At 33.6% G+C, this 26,040-nt stretch overlaps 2 protein-coding genes and 1 long non-coding RNA gene across 5 annotated transcripts; 2 read left to right on the top strand and 1 right to left on the bottom strand.

Annotated features, from left to right (window-relative positions):
• Window positions 1–12,483: 12,483 nt before the first annotated feature.
• LOC107930036 (zinc finger CCCH domain-containing protein 32) lies at window positions 12,484–17,054 on the top strand. The gene is made up of 7 exons (XM_016861594.2): window positions 12,484–12,857; window positions 13,008–13,150; window positions 13,825–13,887; window positions 14,019–14,138; window positions 14,242–14,532; window positions 14,614–14,931; window positions 16,354–17,054. Exons 1-7 carry the CDS (start codon window positions 12,764–12,766, stop codon window positions 16,750–16,752), a joined length of 1,428 nt encoding a protein of 475 aa, XP_016717083.2. The 5' UTR covers window positions 12,484–12,763; the 3' UTR covers window positions 16,753–17,054.
• A 1,202-nt stretch (window positions 17,055–18,256) lies between these two features.
• Window positions 18,257–22,982, bottom strand: LOC121210802 (uncharacterized). Its single transcript, XR_005905984.1, has 4 exons — window positions 22,843–22,982; window positions 22,181–22,596; window positions 21,719–22,093; window positions 18,257–18,577 (listed from the first exon to the last, which is right to left on the bottom strand). It is a non-coding gene; the product is annotated as an uncharacterized lncRNA (long non-coding RNA).
• LOC107930015 (BTB/POZ domain-containing protein At1g03010) lies at window positions 19,857–23,930 on the top strand. 3 transcript variants are annotated; one of them, XM_016861582.2, is made up of 5 exons: window positions 19,857–20,483; window positions 21,598–21,664; window positions 21,772–22,968; window positions 23,048–23,425; window positions 23,503–23,930. In XM_016861582.2, exons 1-5 carry the CDS (start codon window positions 20,389–20,391, stop codon window positions 23,509–23,511), a joined length of 1,746 nt encoding a protein of 581 aa, XP_016717071.1. In that variant the 5' UTR covers window positions 19,857–20,388; the 3' UTR covers window positions 23,512–23,930. The 3 variants fall into 3 exon arrangements, with proteins under 3 accessions (XP_016717071.1, XP_016717059.1, XP_016717065.1); XM_016861570.2 differs by having other exon boundaries at window positions 23,048–23,930; XM_016861576.2 differs by lacking the exon at window positions 19,857–20,483 and adding an exon at window positions 21,104–21,488 and having other exon boundaries at window positions 23,048–23,930.
• The last annotated feature ends 2,110 nt before the right edge of the window (window positions 23,931–26,040 follow it).

The following is a 26,040-nucleotide window of genomic DNA, read 5'->3' as shown; positions in this document are numbered from 1 at the left end:
ACAACCCTATCCATGCTGCCAAACAGTTCTATTCCAGCCCAGAATGCCATATCTCTGCAGCCAAACAGTCCTATTCCAGCCTTAGAATCCCCAAAACCTGCAGCCAAACACCCCTTTTCAGCAAATAAAACCCCCAAACCTTACATTTTTTTTCTTCTTTTCCCAAATTTCTCCATAACCGCCAACTCCTTTCTCATCCACCACCCACCGATGATTTCTCAGCCACCATGGTGAGAACTCGAAGCTGAATCGCCGTTGCCACGTCACCCATCCCGTCTCCACCTCTTGCCGTTTCGCCATCTTTTTCTCCACCGTGTGCGCCTACTGACGGTAACTACATGGGGAGTTTTTCTAAACTTTTTTTTCTCCACCTATTTGTTTTCCTTTTACTTTCACATCGAGGACTATGTGTTTTAAGTGGGGGGAGCATTCTTCGTTGTTATTATCTACTATTTTTGCTGTCATATTGTTGTTGCTGCTGCTTTGTGCTCGTTTCTGCCCATTTATTTTAAGAATATCTTGCCGCTTTTCATGCCCAAGATTTTACCAGGAATTGCCCACTGTTTGACCTACAAGCATGATTCTTACCTTCTAAGGAAGTTATGATTTTTCCCATAATTGATGTCATCTCCACTGTTTTATTTTTATTAGGCTAAAAATAATTGTGATTAATAGGGTTAATTCTATCTTGCTTTTCGTAAAATTGATCAAGTTTAATATAAAGTGAACACTTAAAATGATTGCATGCTTAATTAATGTTCATGGCTATTAGGTGATTATTGAAACTTATTTTTGACACTTAAATTTTTTTCTTTCCTGAGTTCTCAAGAATTTTAAATATCGTTTAATTTTTAATAAATGTTTTCCATGGTTATGAGTACAACTTAGATCGTGACTGACTAAGTAACCGGGGTAGGGTGCTTGGGTTGTCATTCTACTTCGCGTCAAAAGGTTGTGTGACGTGACAAGTAAAACTCCGCTAGCCGAGGTTATGAGTATGGCTCAAATCGTGACTGACTGAGCAACCGGGGTAGGGTGCTTAGGTTGTCATTCTACTTCGCGTCAAAAGGTTGTGTGACGTGTTGGGTAAAACTCTGCTAACCGGAAATAAATAATTTTAAGAGTATGTTGGGCTGAGTAACCGGGGTGGGGTGCTTGGGTTGTCATCTCTCTTCGCGTCAAAAGGTTTAATATATTCTTAAGTAAATAAATAATAATAAAATTTAAAAAAATATATAAAAAAATCAAAAAAGGAAAAAAAAAAGAGAAGAAAAAAATAAGTACTAATAAAGTTGCACTTCGGGGACTAAAGGAGGAAATAATTAAGGTGTCTTAGTAGGTTTGGTAATTTACCTAAATGGCATAACTCAAGTCGATCTTAATTTTTGTGTGAAATAATTGGAATACTTTTTCTGTTTTACTTAAAGCAAGCTTAGAGATCTCTTTATTTTTCATATGCGTTTTTAACTAATTTTTATGAAACTTTGGAGTGGTATTTCTTTTATAGAATAATCTAGCTTTCACAGTCGATAGGAACCATACTTAAGGGCAAGCATGGGCTAAGTAGGGGGAATTTGATAATACTCTAAAATGATGTGTTTTTATATATTAATCATGTGTTTATTTTGAGCTTGAGCCTACTAATTTGAGCTATTTATGTCTTTTTATCTTTTAGGGACTAAATTGGAGGTGAAAAGTAAATTCAAGGGAAAAAGCGTCAATTCAGAGATTAAATGGGCCAATATGCAATGTGGGACAAATATGGTGCCAAAAGCGCGAATATGGAAGGCACAAGGACTTAAAAGCAAATAGAAGAGATTTTATTTTGGAAGACTCTATTTTATTTTATTCTATTAGGATAATTAATATTAAGATAATTATTAGGATTATTCAAATTTAGGATTTTATTTTAATTATCTTTGTTTATTTTTAATTAAATGTATTTATCTTTTTAGAATTTAAGTTCAATTAGACTATCTCCCTAGCACTATAAATAGGGGGTGAAGTGACTCTATTTGGGAGGATCTTTTTCTGTAAACACTCTCTCCCAAAAGTCTTTTGTTCTTTCATATTTCTTTTCAATAAAATTTCTTTTTTCCATATTTTTATTTATTTTCTTTCCCACAATTATCATGAGCCACTAAAACCCTTCTAGCCAAAAGTTGTCAATATTTCCCCCAAAAAAAGGTTCTTGAGGCCTAGAATCCGTACTTAGCCTTCTCGCCAAGTATTCATCGTTTCTCCGCACTACGGGCTGACGCTTCCGTCCATGGCCCTTAAGAAGTAAGCTTTTCAGCATATGCAAAGGCGGCTGCTTTGTATGTTTTGGAAGGATTGCATAGTCGGTTCGTTAACTTACTGCGTCAGAGGTTGGCGAGCCAAAGAGACAAAATGGCGTGGGATTCGCCATTGAGAAGCGTTGATCTAGCATAGATTACTGGCTAGAGTCAGGTTCCCTAAAAATCGTAAGTCTAATCTTTGGAGTTGGTGGTTGTAGGCGTTCTCTTCCATTATAACTGGCTTACTCGAGTCGAGAAGGATCATCCAAAAGCCAAGGATTGAGCCCAAGGCGGAATGAGACAACCGGAGGCTGGAACTTTCCCATAAGAATTTCTTTTCACTTAAAACTCTCTTTATTATTTTTATTATTTTCGTAATCATAATTTCAGTAAACTTTAAACCCTGTTTTTATTTTATTTTCGCTTCCAAAATCAATTCTTAAAATCTGTTTTTTTTTCCAGTAACGCAGGTTTTCTTGGGCACAATTCTGCCTAGGATTTCGAGAAACAAGCATTCGTATAATCCGGTCCCTGAGGATTCGACCCTACTTCCCCTTTACTATTCTTTTTCTATTTTTATTATTTTACAGGGAATAGGTTATTTTTGGTGCTCTCAACGACCGCATCAGAGTATTATCTGGCATCCAATTGTGTGCTTGTAAGTCTGTCGAGGCATACAAGTTGTAAAATTTACAGGTTAATAATATGGATTCCGCCAGATGATGGATGGCTAAAAGTGAACACAAATGTTGTTGTTTGTAATGGAATTAGGCATGTGTCAACAGGTGGACTAATCTATGACAAGCATGGGAGATAGATTACTGGTTTTTCAAGAAATATCGGTTGTTGTTCGGTCATCACTGCCGAACTTTGGGTTGTATTGGAATATCTCCAATTAGCCTTGAATCTTGGGCTTGAACAAGTAATTCTTAAGATGGATCGCACTGAAGCGATCCAAGTGATTCAAACAATTGAAGCAGATCAATAATATTCTGCTTTAAGTTGAACCATCAAGAATCTACTCCAACTTCCTTGGATGGTTAGGATTGAACATATCTTCAGAGAGGGTAATAGGGTTGCTGATAGTTTGGCTTCAATGGCGTTCTCAAGATTGTTGTGTAGATATATTTTCATGCAACCGTCGGATGAAGTGCTCAAATTACTGTAAGATGACTACTCTGGAATGGCTTGGTCTCGTTTAGTGTAGTTATAATTTATTCCTTCCTCTTGTACCAATATATATTTGTATCCAAATACTCAAAATTACATGACTTTAACTCTTCACCTTTTGTCAATAAGTTTAAAAGCTTAAATATAATAAATATATGAAGTAGAATGCAATTGATTGATGAGGTGGGAACAAAGTACAAATGTCTGTCGGTTACCTATTTTACTTTTACTAAAGTCGGGTTTTAAACGATTCCACAGAAATTTTTATCAATTTCCCAGCACGCTTTATTTCGTGGTTAAACACAACAAAAAGGGAAATCTCATATAATAATCTTTGTTAATTATTTTTTATAAAATATATGTTTCTTTTATTAATTTATAATATCAGTAAACAATAAAAAAGAAAAGTGCAATTTTATCTCCTATGTTTATTCGATTTTTTTTTTGAAAAATTTGTCTTATTTTTAAATTTAGAAATTTAATCACTTTATTAGTCTGATGTAAAATATTAAAAAATCAGTTGAATTTTAATATTTAATTAAATATTTGAATTTCAAAAGGTCACCCTCGAACGTTATTAATAATGTTATAACTTGTCTTTAGTTTTGGACTAGATTATTAAAACTAAAATTTGGACTAGATTATTAAAACTAAAAACAAAGAGATTGTATATAAAAGGGTTGATGTGATTTTTTTTATGTAAATCTAGTAATTAGGTCTATTGTGGTTGGTGTAGTTGGTTTCGTATTGGTTCTCGTAGTTCTAAATTCTAATAATAAATTAGTGCAATCAATTTTCTTTTCCGCACTGGTTAAATTTTTTGTCTGTATTAATTGTAATGATCCATTTCACTTAATTTCAATCACTCTGGTCGAAACATTGTGTACTGATTAGTGTATGAATAATATTAAAAAAAATATAAAATTTCTATTTTTTTATCTTTATGATAATAAATAATAAAAATTTTTATTGAAGCATTGTGCATCCGTCTATTCATAAATATTTTATTTTTGAAATTTATGTATTGTAATTCATTCAATATTTGTAAATATTTCTATATACATATAATTTTTTTTAAAAAATATCAATAAATTCATAATGATACATCGAAGCAAATTGGTATAGATATGCACCAATTCTTATATAAAAAAAGTCATTCATCCGTGTGGTATTGACCAGTGATTACTTTGATTTTGCTACTTGTATTTTTTTGGTCAACTTTAGTATTTAAACTTGATAACTTTTTTATTTTATTTTATTTTATTTTATCTTGAATTTGAATTTCATTAAATTACAATTAAGTGACACCGAGCTTGTAGATGAAACTTAAAAAATATATATAATTTTGTTTAGATTTTATATAAAATTTTTTAAAAAATCCAAATGATGATAAAATACGATTTTAAAGTGTTATGTCATCACATTTTTATAGAACTATAGGTATTAAAATAGATCTAATTGTTAAGTTTAAGTGTCAAAATTGATTAAAAAGTAATAATCACTAAAATGAATCAAATTGTCTGAGGGCAAAAAAATTACACATGTATGGAAAAGGCATAATGATAAATTTAGCTTTCAATGTCTATACTTTTTTTTTATCAATTTGGTTCTTATTTTTTTAGTTAAATTTGGCCTTTCACCTTTCAAAAAAAAGTTATATAGCTTTTTTATTGAAAATTTTGACTAAAATATTATTTTTAACAATGTTGGCATGACAACTTGTGCAGCAGTCTACACGTACTTCATGCTGACACGACACCATTTGTTATATATCAACAAATAATTTAAAAATTATAGAACATTCAAAAAAATAAAAATATATAAATAGTTCATAGTAATTCAAAAAATTAACATGAACACTACAGTAAAACATGTTTTTAGCGACATTTTTTTGGACCTATAGTGGCGTTTGCTAAAATTTGCGGCGTTTATGGGGTAAAATGCCACAAGAGAGTCGAGCATGTTGTGGCATTTGTAGCTAGAAACGCCACAAAAGATCATGTTCTTTAGCGGTATTTGTAGTAAAAGCGTTGCTAAAGATCATGTTTTATAACGACGTTTGTGGGAAAATGCCACTAACATTAACAGATTTTACCGACCCATTTTATTTCATATAGAACCTGAATTTTCAACATTTTTTCCTATCACGTCAAATCCAACAACAAACTTCAAATCTAACTGATACTATCATGAAATAAATATGTATATGATCTACATTAATAACTGAAATAACAAAATATATTCAAAAGTTATATTGTTAAGCTATTTTCACAATAAGAAAACAAAAGTCTAAAATGGTAGGTTCTGCGATTGATTCTGCTGAAACATCTTCATCATATTTTGAAGTTGTAGCTAGAGTTCGTCATATTTTCTTATTGCCTCTACTGCCCCTACTGCTGCTTCTGCTTTAAGGTGTAGCTGGAGTTCATCATATTTTCTTTTAGCCTCTAATTCTCTTGATGCTGCTTCCGCTTTAAGTTGAGCAATGTGCTCAACTGTGCTCACTTGTATCTGAGCCATCTCGTCTCTTAACCTCTGAACTTCAGCTTGAGCTTGATTCGTCGAAGGCATGTACTGCTTCAAGTTGGATCCAAAATATTGGGTTGGGCTAATGAAAGATCCTTGAAATCGAACCCGACCATACCTTTCAGGACCCAAAACTTTAGTAATAACTCGGTTATCAATGTCGTCCAGATTAACAGAACTATCACTTGAAGCCGTAGCTTCATACCCCGCCCTTTTATCCTTTAGTTTCTCCTAATAAATCAATTAAGGAGTTAGAAGCGAAATATATAATCAAGCAAATGCAACATAACTTGACATTATTTGCATTACAAATGGCGAATTAAACCATTATAATTAAACATGATAAATATTTAAATTTATTCAAATTTTATTAAGTAAATATACCATAATTTCTGCAGCTTCAGTAGTCATAGAAGATTCATCTTTCTTTTTATGTGTAATGTCAAAAAGCTGAAGGCATCCAACTTTTTGACCAGACAACAATTCCTACCATATAGTAGGAAAAATATTATTTAGTAAAAAGTAATTAATATTTGACACAATTAATACATTCAAAATATATTGTCATCAGCTACACAAGCAAAACTTTTTGACCCAGCTGTGTGCTTAAGTTTTTATTTTTGCCTACTTGTACTTCCAACTTGCTCACGATCCTACCTTACAAAATTATTATTACGTATATAGTAAATACTATAAATTGAAATAATTATAAGAGTTTGGAAGTACGTAATACCTCTCATTTCTTTGAATTCCAAAATCTAATTGTACCTTCCCGTTGGTATCTCAGCATTCCCGGCGGGACATTTCGCAATTTCTCTTTGAGGCTTATATTTTTCTTAAAATATTCCTTTTTTAAAGTACTTTTATGATCTCTCTATTTCTTTGCTAATGCTTTTTCACATAATTATCCGAGACTTCTAAAGTAAATCTTTCTTGCAAAAAACACAAGTTTAGAAAGTAAATACAAATGAAAATTAAACCAAAGTATTATAAATTACATTCACATTATTACCTTAATATTATCCAGAGCATGATTTTTGTTACTATCAGGCAAATAATGCCATGACTCATAGTTGATTGGCAACAGATTGACATTTCGTGCTATAATGCCCAAGTATCCTGCTAAAACTCGAGCTTTTGATCCAATAGGCTGGCCATGACTGTTTCTAGATACTTTGACACGTTCTACAGAATTTAGATTGTATAAATCCTTTAATAGCATACGTCCTCGAGTTTTGGGCCTCCCACATTTTCAACTAAAAAAATTGGATATGATAATATAAGAATTTGAAACAAAAATTAACAATAAAAGTCAACATGCATGTAAATTAAAGTTAACATTAATTTGAATTTCTACAGGTTCTTCAACTGTGTTCAGAACATTCGAAGATCCAATAGCAGTTTATTAATCACTATTTGTTTCTTCCGAATTTAGAGGAATTGGAATAATATTTAGATCTCGCAATCTTCTTCTAGGCATATTATCTACAATACATATAAAATAGTTGAAATATCAGTAACTAATAATAATAATAGTAATGAATATATTTAACAAGATCAATATTTAAATTATAATATTACATATAATTAAAAAAATGTAAAATCTTACTACATCATGATTAGTAAATATCTTCATCCACATCCTGATGAACCCATTGAAATTGTGTACTAGCATTAGAGATAGTGTCATTTAAGTTTTGTTTTGGAAAAGGCAAAGTTTTTGATCTTTCATCGATGTCATCTCTACTTCCATTGCTCATGTTAAAAAAGTCTCTAGGGGTGTTGCGGAGTACAACGTACCAACCCTCATCAGTTGGATATTTCAAGTAATAAAATACATACGGCTCGTCTATCAATTGTTGTCCAGTGTGAATTAATTGAGAGAAGTTCACAATTGTAAAACCAAATTGATCTTTTTTAATTTCACGAGTAATATTAACATCAGCCCAATCACATCGAAATAAGACAACCTTCCCTTTGCCATAGTAATCCAACTCAATAATGTCCGTAAGAAGTCCGTAATACTCTACATTTCCCTCAATAGGATTACTGTCCCTAGCACTAGCATAACTTGTAATTGAATAATTAACAACTATTCCACAATTTTGAGTCCTCCTCAATCTTTTGCGAGATTTTGTATAAAACCTAAATCCATTAATGAAGAAGGCATTATATCTTTTTACTACTCTATTTGGATCTTGGGAAAGCCATTTAATTTCTCCATTGACGTCCTTTTCACTCTAAACCTATTGAATTGAAAGTAAATTGATTAATTATAATGTTATATGAAAATATTATTATTTGTCATCAAAGGCTTCAATTGCATACTGTCTGCCCTAACCATTCATGAAAAGATTTTATGAATAACTTATAAATCTCTCGATGTTGTTGTAACACCCCAAACCCGGCCCAGACGTTGTGACCGGATCAGACATGCCACATCGAAGCGTTCAAAACATTTTATATTGTTGATCTAGAAAAACTTACTTAGTGTTTTAAAAGATAATTTCATTATAGGTTAAAGTGAATGGAAGTTGTGCACCAGGTAGGAAATCGGAAAAGAGGTGGTGAGTCCATCGGACTGCTTAAGTACCAAGCTCCCTTCGGATCCAATCCTAGACATGCATACCGCGATTGCCACACCTTAACGTCATGGATATTTCTAGGAAACCGATTTGATTAAGTCATTTTTAGGAAAAGTGATTAATTTTGGAAAATACTTTCATTGCGGAAGCTTTGCTTGTTGTCGTGTTATTTTGAAATCAATTGTTGTTTTTGAAAACGCGCCCTAAAGCTATCCAATTTCAACAGTTAAATATAAATATTACCTATCTTAATAAAACATATAAAACCATAAAAAATAAATAAGCGGCCTTATTACATTTAAAAGCCCAAAACCTCAAACGCAATTAAAAGGATGTCTAGTTCACCAGAAGAAAATTAAACTTTCAGAACGGGTGGCCACTCCGAATTCCTTCACAGCTCCAAGCCCACTATGGTTGAGGATTACCTGCGTGGATGAAAATAAAAGGGGTGAGTTTGGGGAAACTCAGTGTGTAAAATAACCCAACCATAGTCTAAATTAGCTCAACCCACAGAAACAAAATAAGTTGGCCTTAGCCCAGAATAGAAATTCAGAATAAAGCCAATAGGCCCATAAAAAAACAGAACAGATATTACATGTTTATGCAGAAACCCAACCCAAATTCATCCATAACACCCCCGTACAAGCCTTACACCATGTGGGGAGACTACTCGACCCACCCAACCGCTACACACCACAGAAATCGCAGCGAGGCTGCCAGATATTGTGATGAAGTCACCAGATACAGATATTGTGGCAGAGCCACCAGAACAGATATATGTGGCAGAGCCACCAGATCAGATAATCGTGGCATAGCCACCAGAACAGATATATGTGGCAGAGCCAGCAGATCAGATAATTGTGGCATAGCCACCAGGACGCTTCCTCCATAATATAACCCATGTCCCCATGCAACAGATATATAATCATGGCATACATCATACAGAATCAGATCGTCATGCTTTTCAGTCAAAATTAACCCTAGGGGTATAACGGTAATTTTGTACCTAGGGGTATAACAGTAATTTTCCATACATACGGGTATTATAGTAATTTAGCTACTTTTAGGGTTTTCATGCATATCCTAACTATTTACGTACTATCAGAACACTTACCACGCATACTTACCGAATTGGGCCCGTTGGCCCATGAACCCGATATTTGGCCCATTAAGCCCAAATTATCAAAATGTACGAAATCGTGCGTACTGCAGTTTATTACTTTAGATTACCAAATATACAAACCCAACTATCTTACGAGCATTCACACACTCGCAAATTCCCAAAATACCGACTTTTCGGCGTTTCGGCTTTTCGGCTTTTGCCAATCTAGTCTATGAGAGGGTGTCAGTTACACACCTGTTTGCGACGATATGCTGACGAGATCCACACACGAACTGCCTACAATTGGATTACTAACACATTAATCTAACTATTCAAATACGAACTACGTATTAACCCCTTACAATATTCGGCCAACCACACCTACAGATCATAGTAAGCTTATAAGAAATCAATAAGCAACTCACTAACAAATTTTTGTCAATGTTTACCACATAATCATAATCTCACTGCAAGCTGTCTTCCTGAACAACAGTCACTAAATCATTTATAACTGGAGCTACGAAACTCCAAATCAAGTGCCATTAATTTTACCTGAAAATAGACTCATATATCTTCTATCCATAAAATTTTCAGAATTTTTGGTTTAGCCAATCAATACCAGATTTTTCTTAAAGTTTCCCATGTTTCACTGTTTGACTAATCTGACCACTCTTCATTTTAATTCATGACCAAATGCTCACAACACAACCAAAAACTAAAATATGCTTCAAGAGTTAAGGTAGAATCAAGAAGAACTCATGAACATCAAGATAGAAGCAAACTACTATGAACTTACCTTCAATTTTCTTCCCTAAGTGACCGAACATTCAAGAGCTTTCTCCTCTCCTTTCTCTTCTCTAACTTTAGGCTATGATGAACAAAGATGGACAAAACTTTGTTCTTTTCACCCCTTTTTCTTTTAATAAAATTTCATATTTCATCCATTTAATTCTTTAATACAAAAGACATGAAATTCCTATCATGGAACATTTACCTAAACCATTATCATGGAACATTTACCTAACCCATTATCATGGAATATTTACCTAATCCATTATCATGGAACATTTACCTAGCCCATTATCAATTTGTACCATGAATTATGGATATCAAGTGCTCATATTGTCTACAACAACGTGATGGCTGGCCACTTCATGTAAAATGGGAGGTTTGTCATGCAAATCCTCCTATTTTGCACTCCTATTTATTTGGCCACTTCAATTTAGCCTATAGCATTTTCAAACATTTTCACATAGGTCCTATTTCATAATTTCACCCCCTTTTTCTTATGGAACAAAAAAAAATTAACTAAAATTACCGGGTTCTATCTTAAGCTTGGGCCTTCTAGAGGCCCACTAACATAATTAAACCTATGCCAACATTCACAGAATTCCCGAAAATTGGGGCGTTACAGTTGTAATCTTCGGGAGCGTGAACAAAATCTCAAGACTTATTTAAATTCACTATGTTAAAAAGTGGATTACTTAGTAGAAAATAAACAAAGAAAAAGATGAATATTTATCAAATTCTAAAACTTACTTGCGTAATGGTTCAATTGAATCGTGGTGAAAAATAACATACTGATGTGCTTGTACCCAAGATCTATCATCTAAGTATGCAATTTCAACTTTACCGATTAGTTGTCCATAACTTCAAAATAGATAAGTTTTAGCTAAGTTATGATTAGTGAGCCCAACATTTCTACTTGGTCTATTCAGTCTTGTTTCAACATCTTCTAAATATCTAGAGTAGAAAGCATACAATCCTCTGCTAAGTAACCTTCAATAATTGATTATTCTGGATAATGCTTATTACGACAGTAAGACTTCAATTTGCATAAGAACCTAAACACAATATATAACATTATCAAAAGTTGTAATTAAAGGTATATTCATGAATGAACAAAAACTTTGCAAAACATCCATCGATAGAAAATTAGTCCACCAAGTTTTGCTTCATGAGGGAGATGGATTAGCAAGTGCACCATAATTGTGAAGAACGAATGTGGAAATATATTCTCTGAGTTGCATAAATTCAATGCACCTGGATCTTGTACTTTCTCAAGTTTTTCAATAATCAAAACTTGGCCACAAATAACTTTCATTATATTAGATAGTTCAATTATATAAGACATCACCTTTTTTGACATACAATAGCGTAAAGTAACTAATAGTAAATCTTGCATCAATATGTGATAATCATGTGATTTTAGGGAATATAGTCTTCGATATTTAAGACTCACACAACGATATGGAAAAAACGCCACCAACGCTGCTCCCATTCTGTGTATACATTTGCAGTGTGTAGCATAAAAACACTGCTAAATATGTACTATTTGTGGTGCAATTTCCATAAACGCCACTATATAACAACTTATTGCGGCGTTTTTCGGTTAGCGCCACTAATGGAATATATTTGTGGCATTTTTCAATACAAACGTCGTTAAAAGTTCAACCTTTGCGGTGTTTTCGATCTAAACGCCACTAAAAATGCCGCTAAAAGCTTAATTTGCTATAGTCGAAGTACATGTTTATTACTATGTAGGCTACCATGTTAAATAATTTAACATTTTAGTCTATATTTCCATTAAAAAAATAAGAATTAGACTTTTTCTAAAAGGTTGATTAAAAGGATGAGGACGAAATTTAACTAAAACAAAAAAAAAGAGCTAAATTGATAAAGTATGTAAACTTTAAGGCTAAATTTATAATTATGCTTATAAAAAAACCAAAATGACTAAATTTTAAAGTTCAAATTGTACAAGGGCTAGGACATAATTAAACCACAAGAAAAGAAACAAAGCTAAAAGAGGCCCGAACCCAGACGTACGGTACTAGAGAGAGAAAGGGGGAGAGTAGAGAGAGAAGAAAACAAAAAAAGCTCGAATACAGGGAATACCAAAGAATCTCTATCTCTCTTCTTCTTCCCTTTACTCCCAAAATTTCCACTATCGATCGACCTCTCCCCGATTATTCTAGAACATTCCATTCTTCTTTTTAGAATCTTCCATTTTTTTCTTAATTTTTTTCTTCTGTGAACTCGGTAAGGTATTACCAAGTATCAGAAGCCGCCCCCCAACAGGAAAAATAGAACCCGTTTCGATGGAGTTATACGGTCGAAACCCGGGACGGAATGGGTCGCAATCGGTTCACCAACCCGAATGGAGCCCCGCCGGTCCCGGAACCGGCCTGGAAGGTATTTTCCGTTGTGTTTTTTCCTCGGTTTTCTACCCGCATTGTAACGATATCACTTCGGTTAAGCTTATTTTTATTTGGGGCTTTAGGGTTTTTACCATGCGGAGTGCGAATTAGGTGTTTTATTCAACTTTCTTTGGTGCACTTGCAGAATCGATGTGGCAATTGTCGTTGAGGGGGGCCGAATCGTACCCGGAACGGCCCGGGGTACCTGACTGTGTTTACTACATGCGAACCGGTTTGTGCGGATATGGTAGCAGGTGCCGTTACAATCACCCTCGCAACCGTGCTGCGGTATATTCCTTTTATCGTTTGCTTCAATTAATGAGGGATTTCCTTTTCTTTATTTGATTCCGTTGCTGGTTTTTTGCATTGAACTGATATTGAGTTATGGAAATAGCATGTAGAATGTACATTGATGTTGTTGAATTTGACTGTTATTGGCGACAGATGGGGTGTAACTAAGTATACTTAATAATTTAATATCCGACTATGAAAGTGCAAAATGCACTAGGAATAATGAACTTGCACGGTAGTAGTGGATAAATGAAGCAACCTTCTCTGGTTATAATCTCTATGTGCTGTAACAATGCATTAAAACTCTTATATAGTAGTTATTATCATAAGTGGTTTTTTCCCCATATACTTCCATTCATGTGTATATATTTTTGTTGCTTATAACTCATAGGAATTTGATGGAGATGATATTTCTAATGTGATATTTATAGAAGCTAAGTACTTCGAATTACAAGTTATGATTGACATCCTCTGCTCTAGATTTAAACAAATTGCGTGCAACTTATGTCTGTATTTTTTCATCATCTTCCCTAACACTGGTAATATGAGCAGCCCTTTTCTTACACTGTTTCTTAATGACGTGTCTGCTGTCTAGGCTGATTGATCTTTTGTCTTGCACTCTATTTTAAGGATTTTGTCGGAGATATTTATTTGGTTGTGATGCCATTTAGGTTGAGGCTGCAGTAAGAGCTACAGGGGAGTACCCTGAACGACCAGGGGAACCTGCATGCCAGGTAAAGGAAAAATTGTTTATGGAAAATGCAAAATCGTTGTTAACGAAAGAACCCCTTTGCTAATTAATGCTGGGAAGATCTTTTCTTTCTTTCTTTCTTTCTTCTAACTTATGCTTTTGTGGTTGTTGCAGTTTTATTTAAAAACTGGGACTTGTAAATTTGGTGCATCCTGTAAGTTTCACCATCCAAAACATGGAGGTGGATCCTTTAGCCAAGTTCCACTGAATATATATGGATACCCATTACGACCGGTTTGGATGATCTCTTCTTGTTTTCTTTTCTTTCTCAATTTATATTAATCTTTTTGAGTATTCGTAAAACATCCAGAGCTGGTTTGATATGCGTATATAACAGGGTGAGGAAGAATGCTCCTACTATTTGAAAATGGGGCATTGCAAATTTGGCGTTACTTGTAAATTCCATCATCCTCAACCTGCTGGTACATCAATGCCAGTATCTGCACCTCAATTTTATCAGCCGGTGCAGTCTCCTTCAGTTCCTATGCCTGAACAGTATGGGGGAGCATCCGCCAGTGTGAGAGTGGCTAGGCCTCCACTATTACCAGGTTCATATGTTCAAGGGGCTTATGGTCCTGTACTCTTTTCCCCTGGAGTGGTTCCTATTCCGGGCTGGAGTCATTACTCGGTAGGATAATCAGCATTGTTGCATTAAGGTACTGCCAAAGTATAGGGATTCCTGAAGCTGTTTTTAACTTAATTGGTGCAGGCACCTGTGAGCCCAGTACTCTCTCCTGGTGCGCAACCTGCTGTTGGAGCAACTTCTCTCTATGGACTAACGCAGCTATCTTCTTCAACACCTTCACTTGCAGGACCATATCCTTCCTTGCCCTCTTCCACTGGCCCTTCAAGCAGTAACCAGAAGGATCAAACATTTCCAGAGAGACCCGGTGAACCTGAATGCCAATACTATTTGAGAACCGGTGACTGTAAATTTGGATCAACTTGTAGGTATCATCATCCCAGAGATAGGGTTGTGCCACGAACAAATTGCATCCTCAGTCCAATGGGACTTCCTTTACGTCCAGTATGTTAACACTCTTAATCTCTTTGTCTTAATTTGCCCTTTGTATTGTGTTTTATGCTGAAGATGACATTTTGTTACGTTCCTGGCACTTGGGGTTGGCTTTTATAGGGATCTTGACCTTCAAAATGTTGCACTAGATTAAATGTTTTGTTAGATTAATATATTTAAATGCCTCTGACATTGACTTTGACTGCCCTAGAAGTCCAACATTTTGTTTTTTACTTTATCTGCTATGGAGTTGGAAGTTAAGTTACTTAGGGTAAAGAAAGAAAGTGATGACTTTTGGCCATTGCCTTATAAGGGGACATCATCAAGGTTTTTATTAATCTTATTAAATATTTTTAGTATGTTTTGGCTAGGAAAAACTAGCTTTCAAAGTAGTAGCCACCTTTAACTTTATATACTGTGGTCCTTATTTGCACCCTTCCTAATCCAGTGGTGGCTTTGATAAGTTATGGTCTCAGTCACTCTTGTCAACTTGGCCCAATTGAGAAACATGCATACATGTCTATATGAGGTGTATGCGTTTAATCTTTGTTTTTATCTTTCTTTATATTGTTTGTATTAATGTGAGTCAAGGTTAGTTAAGGAGAGAATCAAGTAGATTCTTCATAATCAAATTTGCATAGAAATATAGAATGGAGTTGTCGTGATTCATTAACTTATTAGATATTTTATCACTAACATAGATCTTTCTACTTTGCTGGTAATATCTGTTATCTATTCAATTGAGAATGTTTCCTTTTTGCTGCAAAATATTTTTGTCTCTTCTTGAGTTGTTGTATTTGCCTGATAATATACTTACTGAATGACATGCTTACTTCAAGTTGTAGTGTTTTGATTGAAACAGAGATATAAGAATGCTATGTTGAGTCAACAGTTGCAAGTTCTCACTATAGTTTTCACGTCCCCTATTTTCCGATGAACTATGACCTTAGTGATCATATGTATTGTAAACTTTATTATAGCAATTATGTACCATCTTATGCTTTAGTAACTCAACTACATGACACAGGGAATGGGGTTTTTGGAGTGATGTCATTTGATTCTTAAATTGCCTTCATGTTTAATTCAATGCAACTGCTTGATCTTATGTAACTTTTCTTTTTTACTATTATTTCATTCCTTGTTCATAACAAGGAAATAGGCATTGTCTTAAAGTTAGTTTGGTAACAATTTCATCATGACTTCACCATGTCGATTCATTTTATATCTCAGTCTGTGTGGGTCAAGAAATGATAATTATCTATCCATGACTACTTATTGTGGGAAATAAATTCAATTCAGGCTTAACTTTGGTATTGCTATCTTGAACTGCTAGTTTATTACCTTTACGATTTCATGTTGTTGACATGCAGTGTCTATGCTAAGACATTAGACTTCAGTTTTTACATGTTGGATTTTATTCTTTCTTGTAAACAGGGGGTGCAGCCTTGTTCATTCTACTTGCAGAATGGACACTGCAAGTTTGGGTCCACGTGCAAATTCGACCACCCAGTAGGAGCAATGAGATATAATCCATCAGCATCATCTTTCATTGACATGCCAGTTGCTCCCTACCAATTTGGGTCTTTACTGGCTACATTGGCGCCTTCTTCCTCTTCTTCTGATTTACGGCCTGAGCTGATTTCGTCTAAGAAGGATTCCTATTTGAGCCGAATCCCTTCTTCTGCTAGCACATCTAGTAGTTCAGTTGGTTTGATTTTTTCGCAGACAGGTTCTGTTCCCCTTTCTGATTTGCAGCTTTCAAGTCAGAGTTCGGTTCCACTAAGCAGTAGCAGAAGCACAAGACAGGGTGGTGAGGTTCGTCGCACAAATTGATGTAAAATGCTAGAGCCATTCTTCATTATCTATGCAGATGTGGTTTTCACCAACCATGATATGCTTTTCTGTTAATAGATCTGAGTAAATTATAGTCAATTGTGCAAAGTTACATTTCTCAGCAGCAAGGCTTATCAACCAATCTGCTTTACCTCAACAGTAGGACTGATTGTATTTAATGCCTAGCTTGTCTTTTTATTATCATCAAATATTATCTGCAATAAGCGTTTGTAGCAAACAGAGTATGAACTACTATTCCTTTCTTCCAAATAATCACAAGATAAAGCGATCATGTCAGGTTAGCTCTGTGACTTAGCATTTCAGCTTGATGTTTTTTTTTTGAACTCATCATTTTGCAAGAGGTGGATTGCAAGTTGCTTAAATGTTCTCCATGCCCCTTCCCCCCCCCCCCACCCTTTCTTTTACCCGACTTTCAACTTTCCTATTGGTGTGCTTGTTTTTTAATATCAAAATTGTAAAAAGATGTCGGTATTGCTGCTTTTCTTTATGGGTGTAGCTCTTAAAAAGCTTTGAATGGTTTGATAGAGGCGTTTCATTGCAGACAAAATTTGTACCGTCTTTGAGGGGTCAACTAATTAACAATGCAATAATGGAAAATTTTTCTCTTTGATTCTTTAGGTTTTACAACATGTCTCAAACATTTAGAACCCCATCTTAGGTTCATTAGGTTACAACGTAAATGAAACGCACACTTTTGGATTCTAATTTCAATAGGATCACAAAGCTTTTGGTGATGTTGCTGGATTGGATCAGAAATTGGTCAGAGTATCCATTTGATGAGATATAAAATTGATGGACCTGTAAATTGATTAAACTGGTCGGTTTAATTAATTTATATATATTTTATTTTTAATAATTTATTTTAAACTGTCCGGATTGATCTAATTGATTAGATTTCAAGATTGATCTAATTGATTAGATTTCAAGATTTCGATTCTAAAAACATTGAAGTAACAAAAGTTTTTTCATCTTTTATTAGGAAACATTTTCAATTAGTCCACTGTTTATCCATTGTACTAAGGAGGTTGAATTTATCTTTTTTAAACCATCAAAATTAAGCAACGTAAATGAAATAGGTGAAGTTAAAAAAAGGTTAATCATTTGGTTTTCACCAGATTCAATGAACAAAAACAACTTGGATGGGGCACACGCATAAATTCATTTCTTTGAATAACTCTAACCTTATTTCATCAAATCACTTACTGAAGTTGAGCATGCGCAACAATTCACTTTAAAAGTAACGGGTTTTGTTTTCTTCTTGTAAAAAAAAGCTATAAAGAAACACCCGTGTTTTCCTTGTTCACCAATTTAACCATGAAAGTAACTGTGCAGTTTCCCTTATAACCATCATTACTGCTGGGTTTTAAAAGGAATAGCTTTTACCAAACTTATACGTGACGAAAATAATTTCCTCAGCAGGCTTGGATATGAAGAAAACTTGACTGAACAAACCCACGTGCAAGAAGACACTTGGAACACTCCATAGTTCAATGATTTGAAAATAACCCATTGATTCTAACATGGCAAAGACCAGTAAGTGCAAAACAGGTTAACAAAATGATTAATAGTAGGATCATAGTTAAGGAAAATATATACACACCCACCCACACGATCAAGTATCATCGACCACCCTTAATTTGATAATAGGGGAGCTAATCAGTAAAGTATATGGCTATTATGGGGAAGGAAGGGAGAAGGGTTTCAAAAGAGTGTGGGCTCACATGTTTTCTGTAACTATAATTGTAGCCACCAACTTTGCTTTGTTCATCACCTTGCTGCACTAATGATTCAAAATTGCTTTCACCTGTAAAAAAAATATATATGAGAAAAGGAAATTCCCTTTTGGCTTTTAGTATCTATGTCTGGCACTGGGCTATACTCCCATTTTCTTGGCTGATACAGATTAAAGGGAAGCAAGATCCTCACCATTCTTTATACTTTTTACTTTGTATATATCTGTTTTTTTTAGTGATCTGCAACTGGGATTTCTGATGTAAAACTGAAGATCAACCACTTATGTATACATATATATGTTTGGTAATATATTTGAAGGATCATATCTATATATATAATGATAACTGTGAGTGGCTACACCAATATATTTGGTATATTAAATTCATGCCACCTTCAATAATCTGTCTGATAATATGTTCTCCTAAAAAATTCAAAACCAAGTTCTTAAGGTGTGGTTGCTCATGGACTCAAAACTTTTTAAAATATAAAAGTTTAGCTAAAAATAAATGGAATAAAATAAAAATAAAAATAAAAACGAAGATGTCTTTGTCACAAGAGACCTATAACATCTTCATGATGTACCTACCTAAGAGATAATATTAACAATTAACTGCAAATTATGTTCATTTACCTTAATTTTTTTGCCTCCAAAGCTTAACCAAGAAAGAAAAATAAAAGCATTTGATCAGCAAACTTTGAGGCTAATTAAATACTGCATACCACTTACTCAAGCCACACACACACACAAAAAAAGCATGAATTGATGGGGTCATTATTATCACTTGATCCATGCAATCTTAGGTCATAATTAAGCAAACAGAGTACGTATATACACTCAATTTGCCCAATAAAATTTTGGGTATATTTGTTTGATTCTGTAAAGGGGAGCTTGACACAATAAAACCAACACCATGATATTTTTGTGGTACATTTCGTGTATGGTTTGTTGGTTTCGAGAGTATTTAAAAGTAAAATTCTTTCTCTCGAAGTTCGAATTTATATTTTCACTCTTATGTGAGGGATAAGACTACTAACCTATCAACCAAAAGTTTCTTGAGTAAGTTTTGGTATTTAATATCGAAAACAGTGCTATTCAAATGTTTTCCAAAATCAACGGAGCAAAACTATAAATGTTTCACAAAAGTTTCTGTAAAGGGAGAAGGAATGTCATCTGAAGAAACTGTAGCATGTTAAGGTAATGTCATGGTGATTGTGGCGAAGAAAATGCCTATAGTTGAAGGCCTTGGCTTCTAGCTAGGACTTAAAATAGGCTATATATAATACTTATATATATATATCCTGCAGAACTTAAAAAGTAGTTTTTGGGTGATGTAATATGGGCAAAGGAGTGTGGTATTAATTATATCATGTAATCCAACTCATCTTCTTAATACCCTTACTTTACTAAGACTTTACACATAATATAAAGAGTTAATTAAGCTTAATCTTTTATATAGGTAGCTTTCAATAGCCATGATTATATCCCCAAAAAGCACTGCAACCCTTCAGGATTCCTGCAATATTTTTTTTTTCTTTCTTCTTCATAAACACAAACACCATGTAAAAGAAAAAGGCCACCTTCTCACTGGCTTTCACCGAAAAGTTCATAGTTAAAACTTTAGATTAGGCATATTCTCTACATTAACACTCATTAAAAAAAGTATATTTTAAAAGCCATTACCACCCTTTAATCCTGCATGAATTCATGTGACTTTTACCTCACTCCATAATCCACCCCTTCCTCTTTCATAATACAATCTCTAAACCACCTGTCAGCAGCACAAACCATGAAGTATTGAACTGACAAAAAAGAGATATTTTGCCGAAGATTACAACTTTCTGAAGGCTAAAAATCTGAGCTTTTTCCAGGTTTTTGTGAAGATGGGTGTTGTTACAGTTGGTGAACTTAAAACAAGTATATCTGGGAAGAGATCTTTTCGTCCAAGTTCAACTATAAGGCATGCTGCCACCGAATGGTAACCTTCTTGTTTCTTATTTTGTTGCAGAGTGATTTTCACTAGAATTTAAGTTAGTGGGTTGTTTTTGCATTTAATATATTAAACTTTGAAAAAATCTTACTGTTTAATTGAGTTTAGACCATTGAGTTTTACTTGTCACACAGTTTCAGATTTTTCATTTAATCGTGAAAATGATGTTTTCCAACTTCAGTCTTCATATCTGACAAGAACAGATCAACAAAATCTATATCTTGCTTTGTTTTATTTCCTAGGTTCATAATTTTATGCAAAGAGTGCAATCTTTTTCTTTCTATAATAATTTTTTTCCGATAATCTGAAAGAACTAACTGTTATCAGAAAAGTACATGAATTTCAGCTTTTTCTTTTCTTAAAAGTTTGATTTCAGTCAATTATCATGTTCATATAAGGTCCCTCAAGTAAATTAAAATTAGACAGCACTAGTTGTTGATAAGCCCTGGAATACAGACATGTTTGACTGTGACAGATTAACCCCTTTGAGCTTAAGATCCTGGCCTCAGAATTCTTCCATACCAAGTAATGGTACCACAAGGCTCGATTGTCGGATATGGGGATGTGTTCTTATAAAATTCTCATAAGCTGCCCTATTGATACATTCTCCCATAAAATAACAAAAAACACACATCTATCCAACAAAAACTAAGGGTCCCATTTGGTTCCTAGCAATTCATATCCATGAAAGAAAGTGAAATAGTGTACTTGTTTTCCACTTCCACAACTAAAACCAGTTCTTCAGTGGTTGTTTTTTTTGAAAATTTTTACCACCACTCATGCTATAATTATTGAGTTGTTAGTTTTCCCACATGGGTCCTCCTTGTCCAACCATGGAACCAAATATAGTTTTTTTTTTCTATTGATTGAGATGTTCAATGGAATTTACATATTGACTGAAGCAGTGGGGAAATTAATGAGTTAAAGCATGGGATTGCAGGACTATGCTAAACAAAACATCATGATATCTAAATTTTTGGCACTAACAAGCATGTAGAAATACATTCATCTCTCGTTTAAATTTTTTGTTTTTGTTTTTGTTTCGTTTTATAGCTTTAGTCCCTATGCAACATGCTTTGACCTAGTTTTTTCAATCTTGCAGGCCTATTTCTGATGTTTCTAGTGATGTTACCATTGAAATAGGAGCATCAAGCTTTGCACTTCACAAGGTAATATTTAATCTATCATGGTGTCTATGTTTATGATGTTTGAAAGATGTTTACCTTTGTGACCAAGAATTTGTTGCACCATTGTGATTTGTAAATTTTGTTTTCAGTTCCCTCTAGTTTCTCGGAGTGGACGAATTCGTAGACTGTTGATCGAAGCAAAGGATGCAACGATTTCGCGTATGAATCTCTCTTTGATTCCTGGTGGACCGGAAGCATTTGAGCTAGCTGCAAAGTTCTGCTATGGAATAAATATCGAGATTACATTATCGAACGTCGCGATGTTACGATGTGCAGCGCATTTTTTGGAAATGACGGAAGAGTTTGTGCAGAAGAACTTGGAAGCTCGTACAGAAGCGTATCTGAAGGACACGGTACTTCCGAACATATCAAACTCGATATCTGTTCTTCACCGTTGCGAATGCCTCTCGCCTGTATCCGAAGAGATCAACTTGGTTAATAGGCTTATCAATGCAATTGCCAATAATGCATGCAAAGAGCAGCTTGCTTCAGGCTTACTTAAACTTGATCACAACTTTCCAATGAAAACTATGCCAAACATCGAACCGGAAACGCCATCTGACTGGTGGGGAAAGTCACTGTCGGTTCTTAATCTCGAGTTCTTCCAACGAGTTTTAACGGCCGTGAAGTCTAAGGGTCTAAAACAGGATATGATCAGCAAGATTTTGATAAATTACACCCATAATTCTCTTCAAGGCCTGGTCATTAGGGACCCTCACATTGTAAGGGGAAGCCTGTTGGACATGGAACTGCAAAAGAAACAAAGGGTCATTGTTGAAGCCATGGTTAGCTTACTGCCAACTCAATCAAGGAGGAGCTCAGTTCCCATGGCTTTCCTGTCTAGTTTACTGAAAACTGCAATAGCTTCATCAGCATCCACTTCATGCAGATCTGATCTAGAGAGGAGGATAGGCCTGCTACTAGACCAGGCAATCCTTGAAGATATCCTTATACCAGCTAATTCATATGGTAACAATCACGGAACCATGTATGATACGGAGTCGATCTTGAGGATCTTCTCCATATTTTTGAACTTGGGTGAGGATGATGATGAAGATAATCGCATGAGAGATGAAAGTGAAATGGCATATGATTTTGACAGTCCTGGATCCCCAAAACAAAGTTCAATCCTCAAAGTATCCAAGTTACTTGACACTTACCTTGCAGAAATTGCACTGGACACAAACTTGTTGCCATCAAAATTCATAGCACTTGCAGAGTTACTTCCTGATCATGCTCGGATCATTAGCGACGGGCTATACCGAGCCGTCGATATCTTCCTCAAGGTGATCGTCTCACAAGAAAGTACTAAATAGTCCACAATTTCCATAGACTAAGTTTAACATTAAGCAATCTGTTTTACAGGTTCATCCGAACATAAAGGACTCGGAACGCTATAGACTATGCAAAACAATAGACTGTCAGAAATTATCACAAGAAGCTTGTAGCCATGCAGCACAGAACGAAAGGTTACCTGTCCAAATGGCGGTCCAGGTGTTATATTTCGAGCAAATCAGGCTCCGGAACGCGATGAACGGAGGTCACAACCAATTCTTTTTTGGCACAATCAACAGCCAGTTCCCTCAAAGATCGAGCAGTGGTGCAGGGAGTGGAGCCATCTCGCCTAGAGATAACTACGCGTCGGTCAGACGAGAAAACCGAGAGCTGAAACTCGAAGTGGCAAGGATGAGGATGAGGCTAACGGATTTAGAAAAAGATCACGTGTCAATGAAACAAGAGCTGGTAAGGTCACACCCTGCTAACAAGATATTCAAATCATTCACTAAGAAATTAAGCAAGCAACTCAACTCGTTATTCAGGATCAATAATTTGAAGCCAATAGGGAGTAAACCAAATGCAGAATCTCGTTTCTTGTTCCAAAGGAGAAGGCGTCACTCAATATCATAATTTTTTTTTTTTAAACTAGGTGTGGATAAGTTGAAAGAGTGTATAGGGTAAATTATATGTGTATGTAGTGTGAAATTTGTGGTCTAATTGCAGGGTTGATGGTAGCTATGTATGTATGTATGTATGTTTGCATGTATGTATGTATTACATTGTTTTTTTTTTTTTTGGAGTGTTGGATTCTGGGATTGCTTTGTTTGGTAAGATCATTGCCTTGACATTTTGAAAAGAGTCTTGAGAGAAGGGGCATTACTCATTCAAAACTGGTGTATGTTAAAATGCGTTGACTGCTGAGAATCTATGTATGAACCAAAGTAGAACAAAGGAACAGCCTTTTAAGCCATTTTTTTTTTGTTTTTCATATTTTCTTGGCAGCATTGTTGTTTAAATTGGACCAAATTCGTTCGTAAGAATAGTTGAATCAAGAATAGGTAGGGTATTGGTTTGGAGAAACCATTTTAAATTGTGGTTGGATTGCAAATTAAGAATAAAAATGTTTTGGGGCAAAAATTCTTAGCCCAAACAGAGAGAAAAAAGTCCAACTATAAACTCAACCGACCACCCAAATTTAAAAGAAATTAATAAAAAAATAAATGGGTAAATTTATTAGTAGTCACCCAATTATGATAATTTTTTTATCACCTAACTATGAAAAGTTATAAAATGAACATCTAATTATTAGTAAAATTTTTTTTAGTTACCCAACTATGAAAAGTTATAAAATAGTCACTCAACTATTTAATTTTGTCTTTTTTAATCACTAGCTGACTAACGTATAAAATTAGAAAACACTAAAAAATCTAAGATAATTGGGTGATAAAAAAAGATAAAAATTAGACAACTAAAAAAAACCCTGGGATGAAATTAAGATAGGTATTTTTGGATAGGGGAAAGAGAAAGCTGCACAATTTTACGGCTTATTTTTTCAAATCAGCATGGGATATTGTTGAGGAGTATTTTCTTGATGCTGCGCAGTTTTTTGAGCAAATTTGAAGAAAATGCTAATTTAAAAAAAAATTAGAGAAATAGGTTATTTTTTTTTAAAATTTAGGAAAATAAATAGGAAGTGAAAACAAGTTCTATATGACGCGTTTTTTAACTTTTTTGACACATCAGTTTCTTTAGTCAAATTGTTAAATGTTAATGGTCATGTTTCAAAAATTTTTATTATTTTTAATTAATATTTTAATTATATTAATTCTTTTAGTTAAATAGTTAAATAATAATAATTTCATTATCGAGTCCTAAGTTCAATTCTTCTTTTAAGCACACTTATATTTTTTATTTCATACTGTTTCGAGTTTTTTTTAATTAATAACTCTTTAATTTATAAAATCAAATAATAAATATATAATTATATATTAAAAAATATATTTTTTATATATATTATTATGTTAAAATATTTGAAATTAATAACTCCTTTATTTATATAAATAAATTAATAATTATAATAATTATATAATAAAAATATATAATTTTGATATTTATCATTATACTAAATATATTTTATTTTTTAAAAAACATCAACTAATTTATATATATAATATTTATATGTCAAATATTTATGTTTTCCACCTATATTATGGGTACCGTGATTTCTAATATTATAAAATGAAATAAATTATTTCAAATATCATTATTATTTTTATATGTAAATATTTCAAATATTATTTTTTTTTCATCTACATTGTGGGTATGATTTTTCAAATATTTTTATATATGAATTAATTATTTCAAATATCATTACGTTTATATGTGAAATATTTCAAATAATTATTTCAAATACACATACAAAATTATATAATACTTAAATTTACAACACTCAAGATATGGATTGAAAAATAAATTACACCTACAAAAATTATTTTTACTAAAAATAATGATATTTGCAATAATTATTTGATTTTATAAATAAAAGAGTTATTAATTAAAAAATGAATTAAAAATAAAAACTTGAAAACAATATATTTATTAATTAAAAACATTAATTAAAAATAAAAAATTGAAACAACATGAAATAAAAAATACAAATGTACTTAGAGGAGAGGAATCAAGCTTAGAACTAAGTATGAAATCATTATTATTTAACCATGTAACTAGAGGAAGTGATGTGATAAAAATATTAATTAAAAATAAAAAAAATCTTGAAACAAAGATGAAATAAAAAATACAAGTATGAGTAGGAGAGGAATCAAAACCAAGCTTGGTAACAAAACCATTAACATTTAACCATTTGACTAAAGGAACTGATATGTTAAAAAAATTAGAAAATTTTCATAATGAAAACACACCCTCCATGGCACGCTTTTACTTTCACTTTTCAAAATTTGCTTATTTCTTGAAAAAAGTGATACATTCCCATCATTTTTTTTAAATTGGCATTTTCTTCAAATTTACCCCAGTTTTTCTTTGTTTCTTCAAAGTTTTTGCCTGCTTTTAATGCTAACATCATT

Source organism: Gossypium hirsutum, chromosome A12, assembly GCF_007990345.1.
Source record: "Gossypium hirsutum isolate 1008001.06 chromosome A12, Gossypium_hirsutum_v2.1, whole genome shotgun sequence".
Taxonomy (NCBI): domain Eukaryota; kingdom Viridiplantae; phylum Streptophyta; class Magnoliopsida; order Malvales; family Malvaceae; genus Gossypium; species Gossypium hirsutum.
Note: the sequence above shows the minus strand (reverse complement) of the source record. Positions and strands in the feature narration are given on the sequence as shown.

Coding starts and splice junctions, on each gene's coding strand:
- LOC107930015 (XM_016861570.2), top strand. CDS start 20,389: ATGGGTGTTGTTACAGTTGGTGAACTTAAAACAAGTATATCTGGGAAG. Junction 21,665..21,771: donor CAAGCTTTGCACTTCACAAG/GTAATATTTAAT, acceptor TTTTGTTTTCAG/TTCCCTCTAGTTTCTCGGAG. Junction 22,969..23,047: donor CCGTCGATATCTTCCTCAAG/GTGATCGTCTCA, acceptor TCTGTTTTACAG/GTTCATCCGAACATAAAGGA.
- LOC107930036 (XM_016861594.2), top strand. CDS start 12,764: ATGGAGTTATACGGTCGAAACCCGGGACGGAATGGGTCGCAATCGGTT. Junction 13,151..13,824: donor ACCCTCGCAACCGTGCTGCG/GTATATTCCTTT, acceptor GATGCCATTTAG/GTTGAGGCTGCAGTAAGAGC. Junction 14,533..14,613: donor CGGGCTGGAGTCATTACTCG/GTAGGATAATCA, acceptor TAATTGGTGCAG/GCACCTGTGAGCCCAGTACT.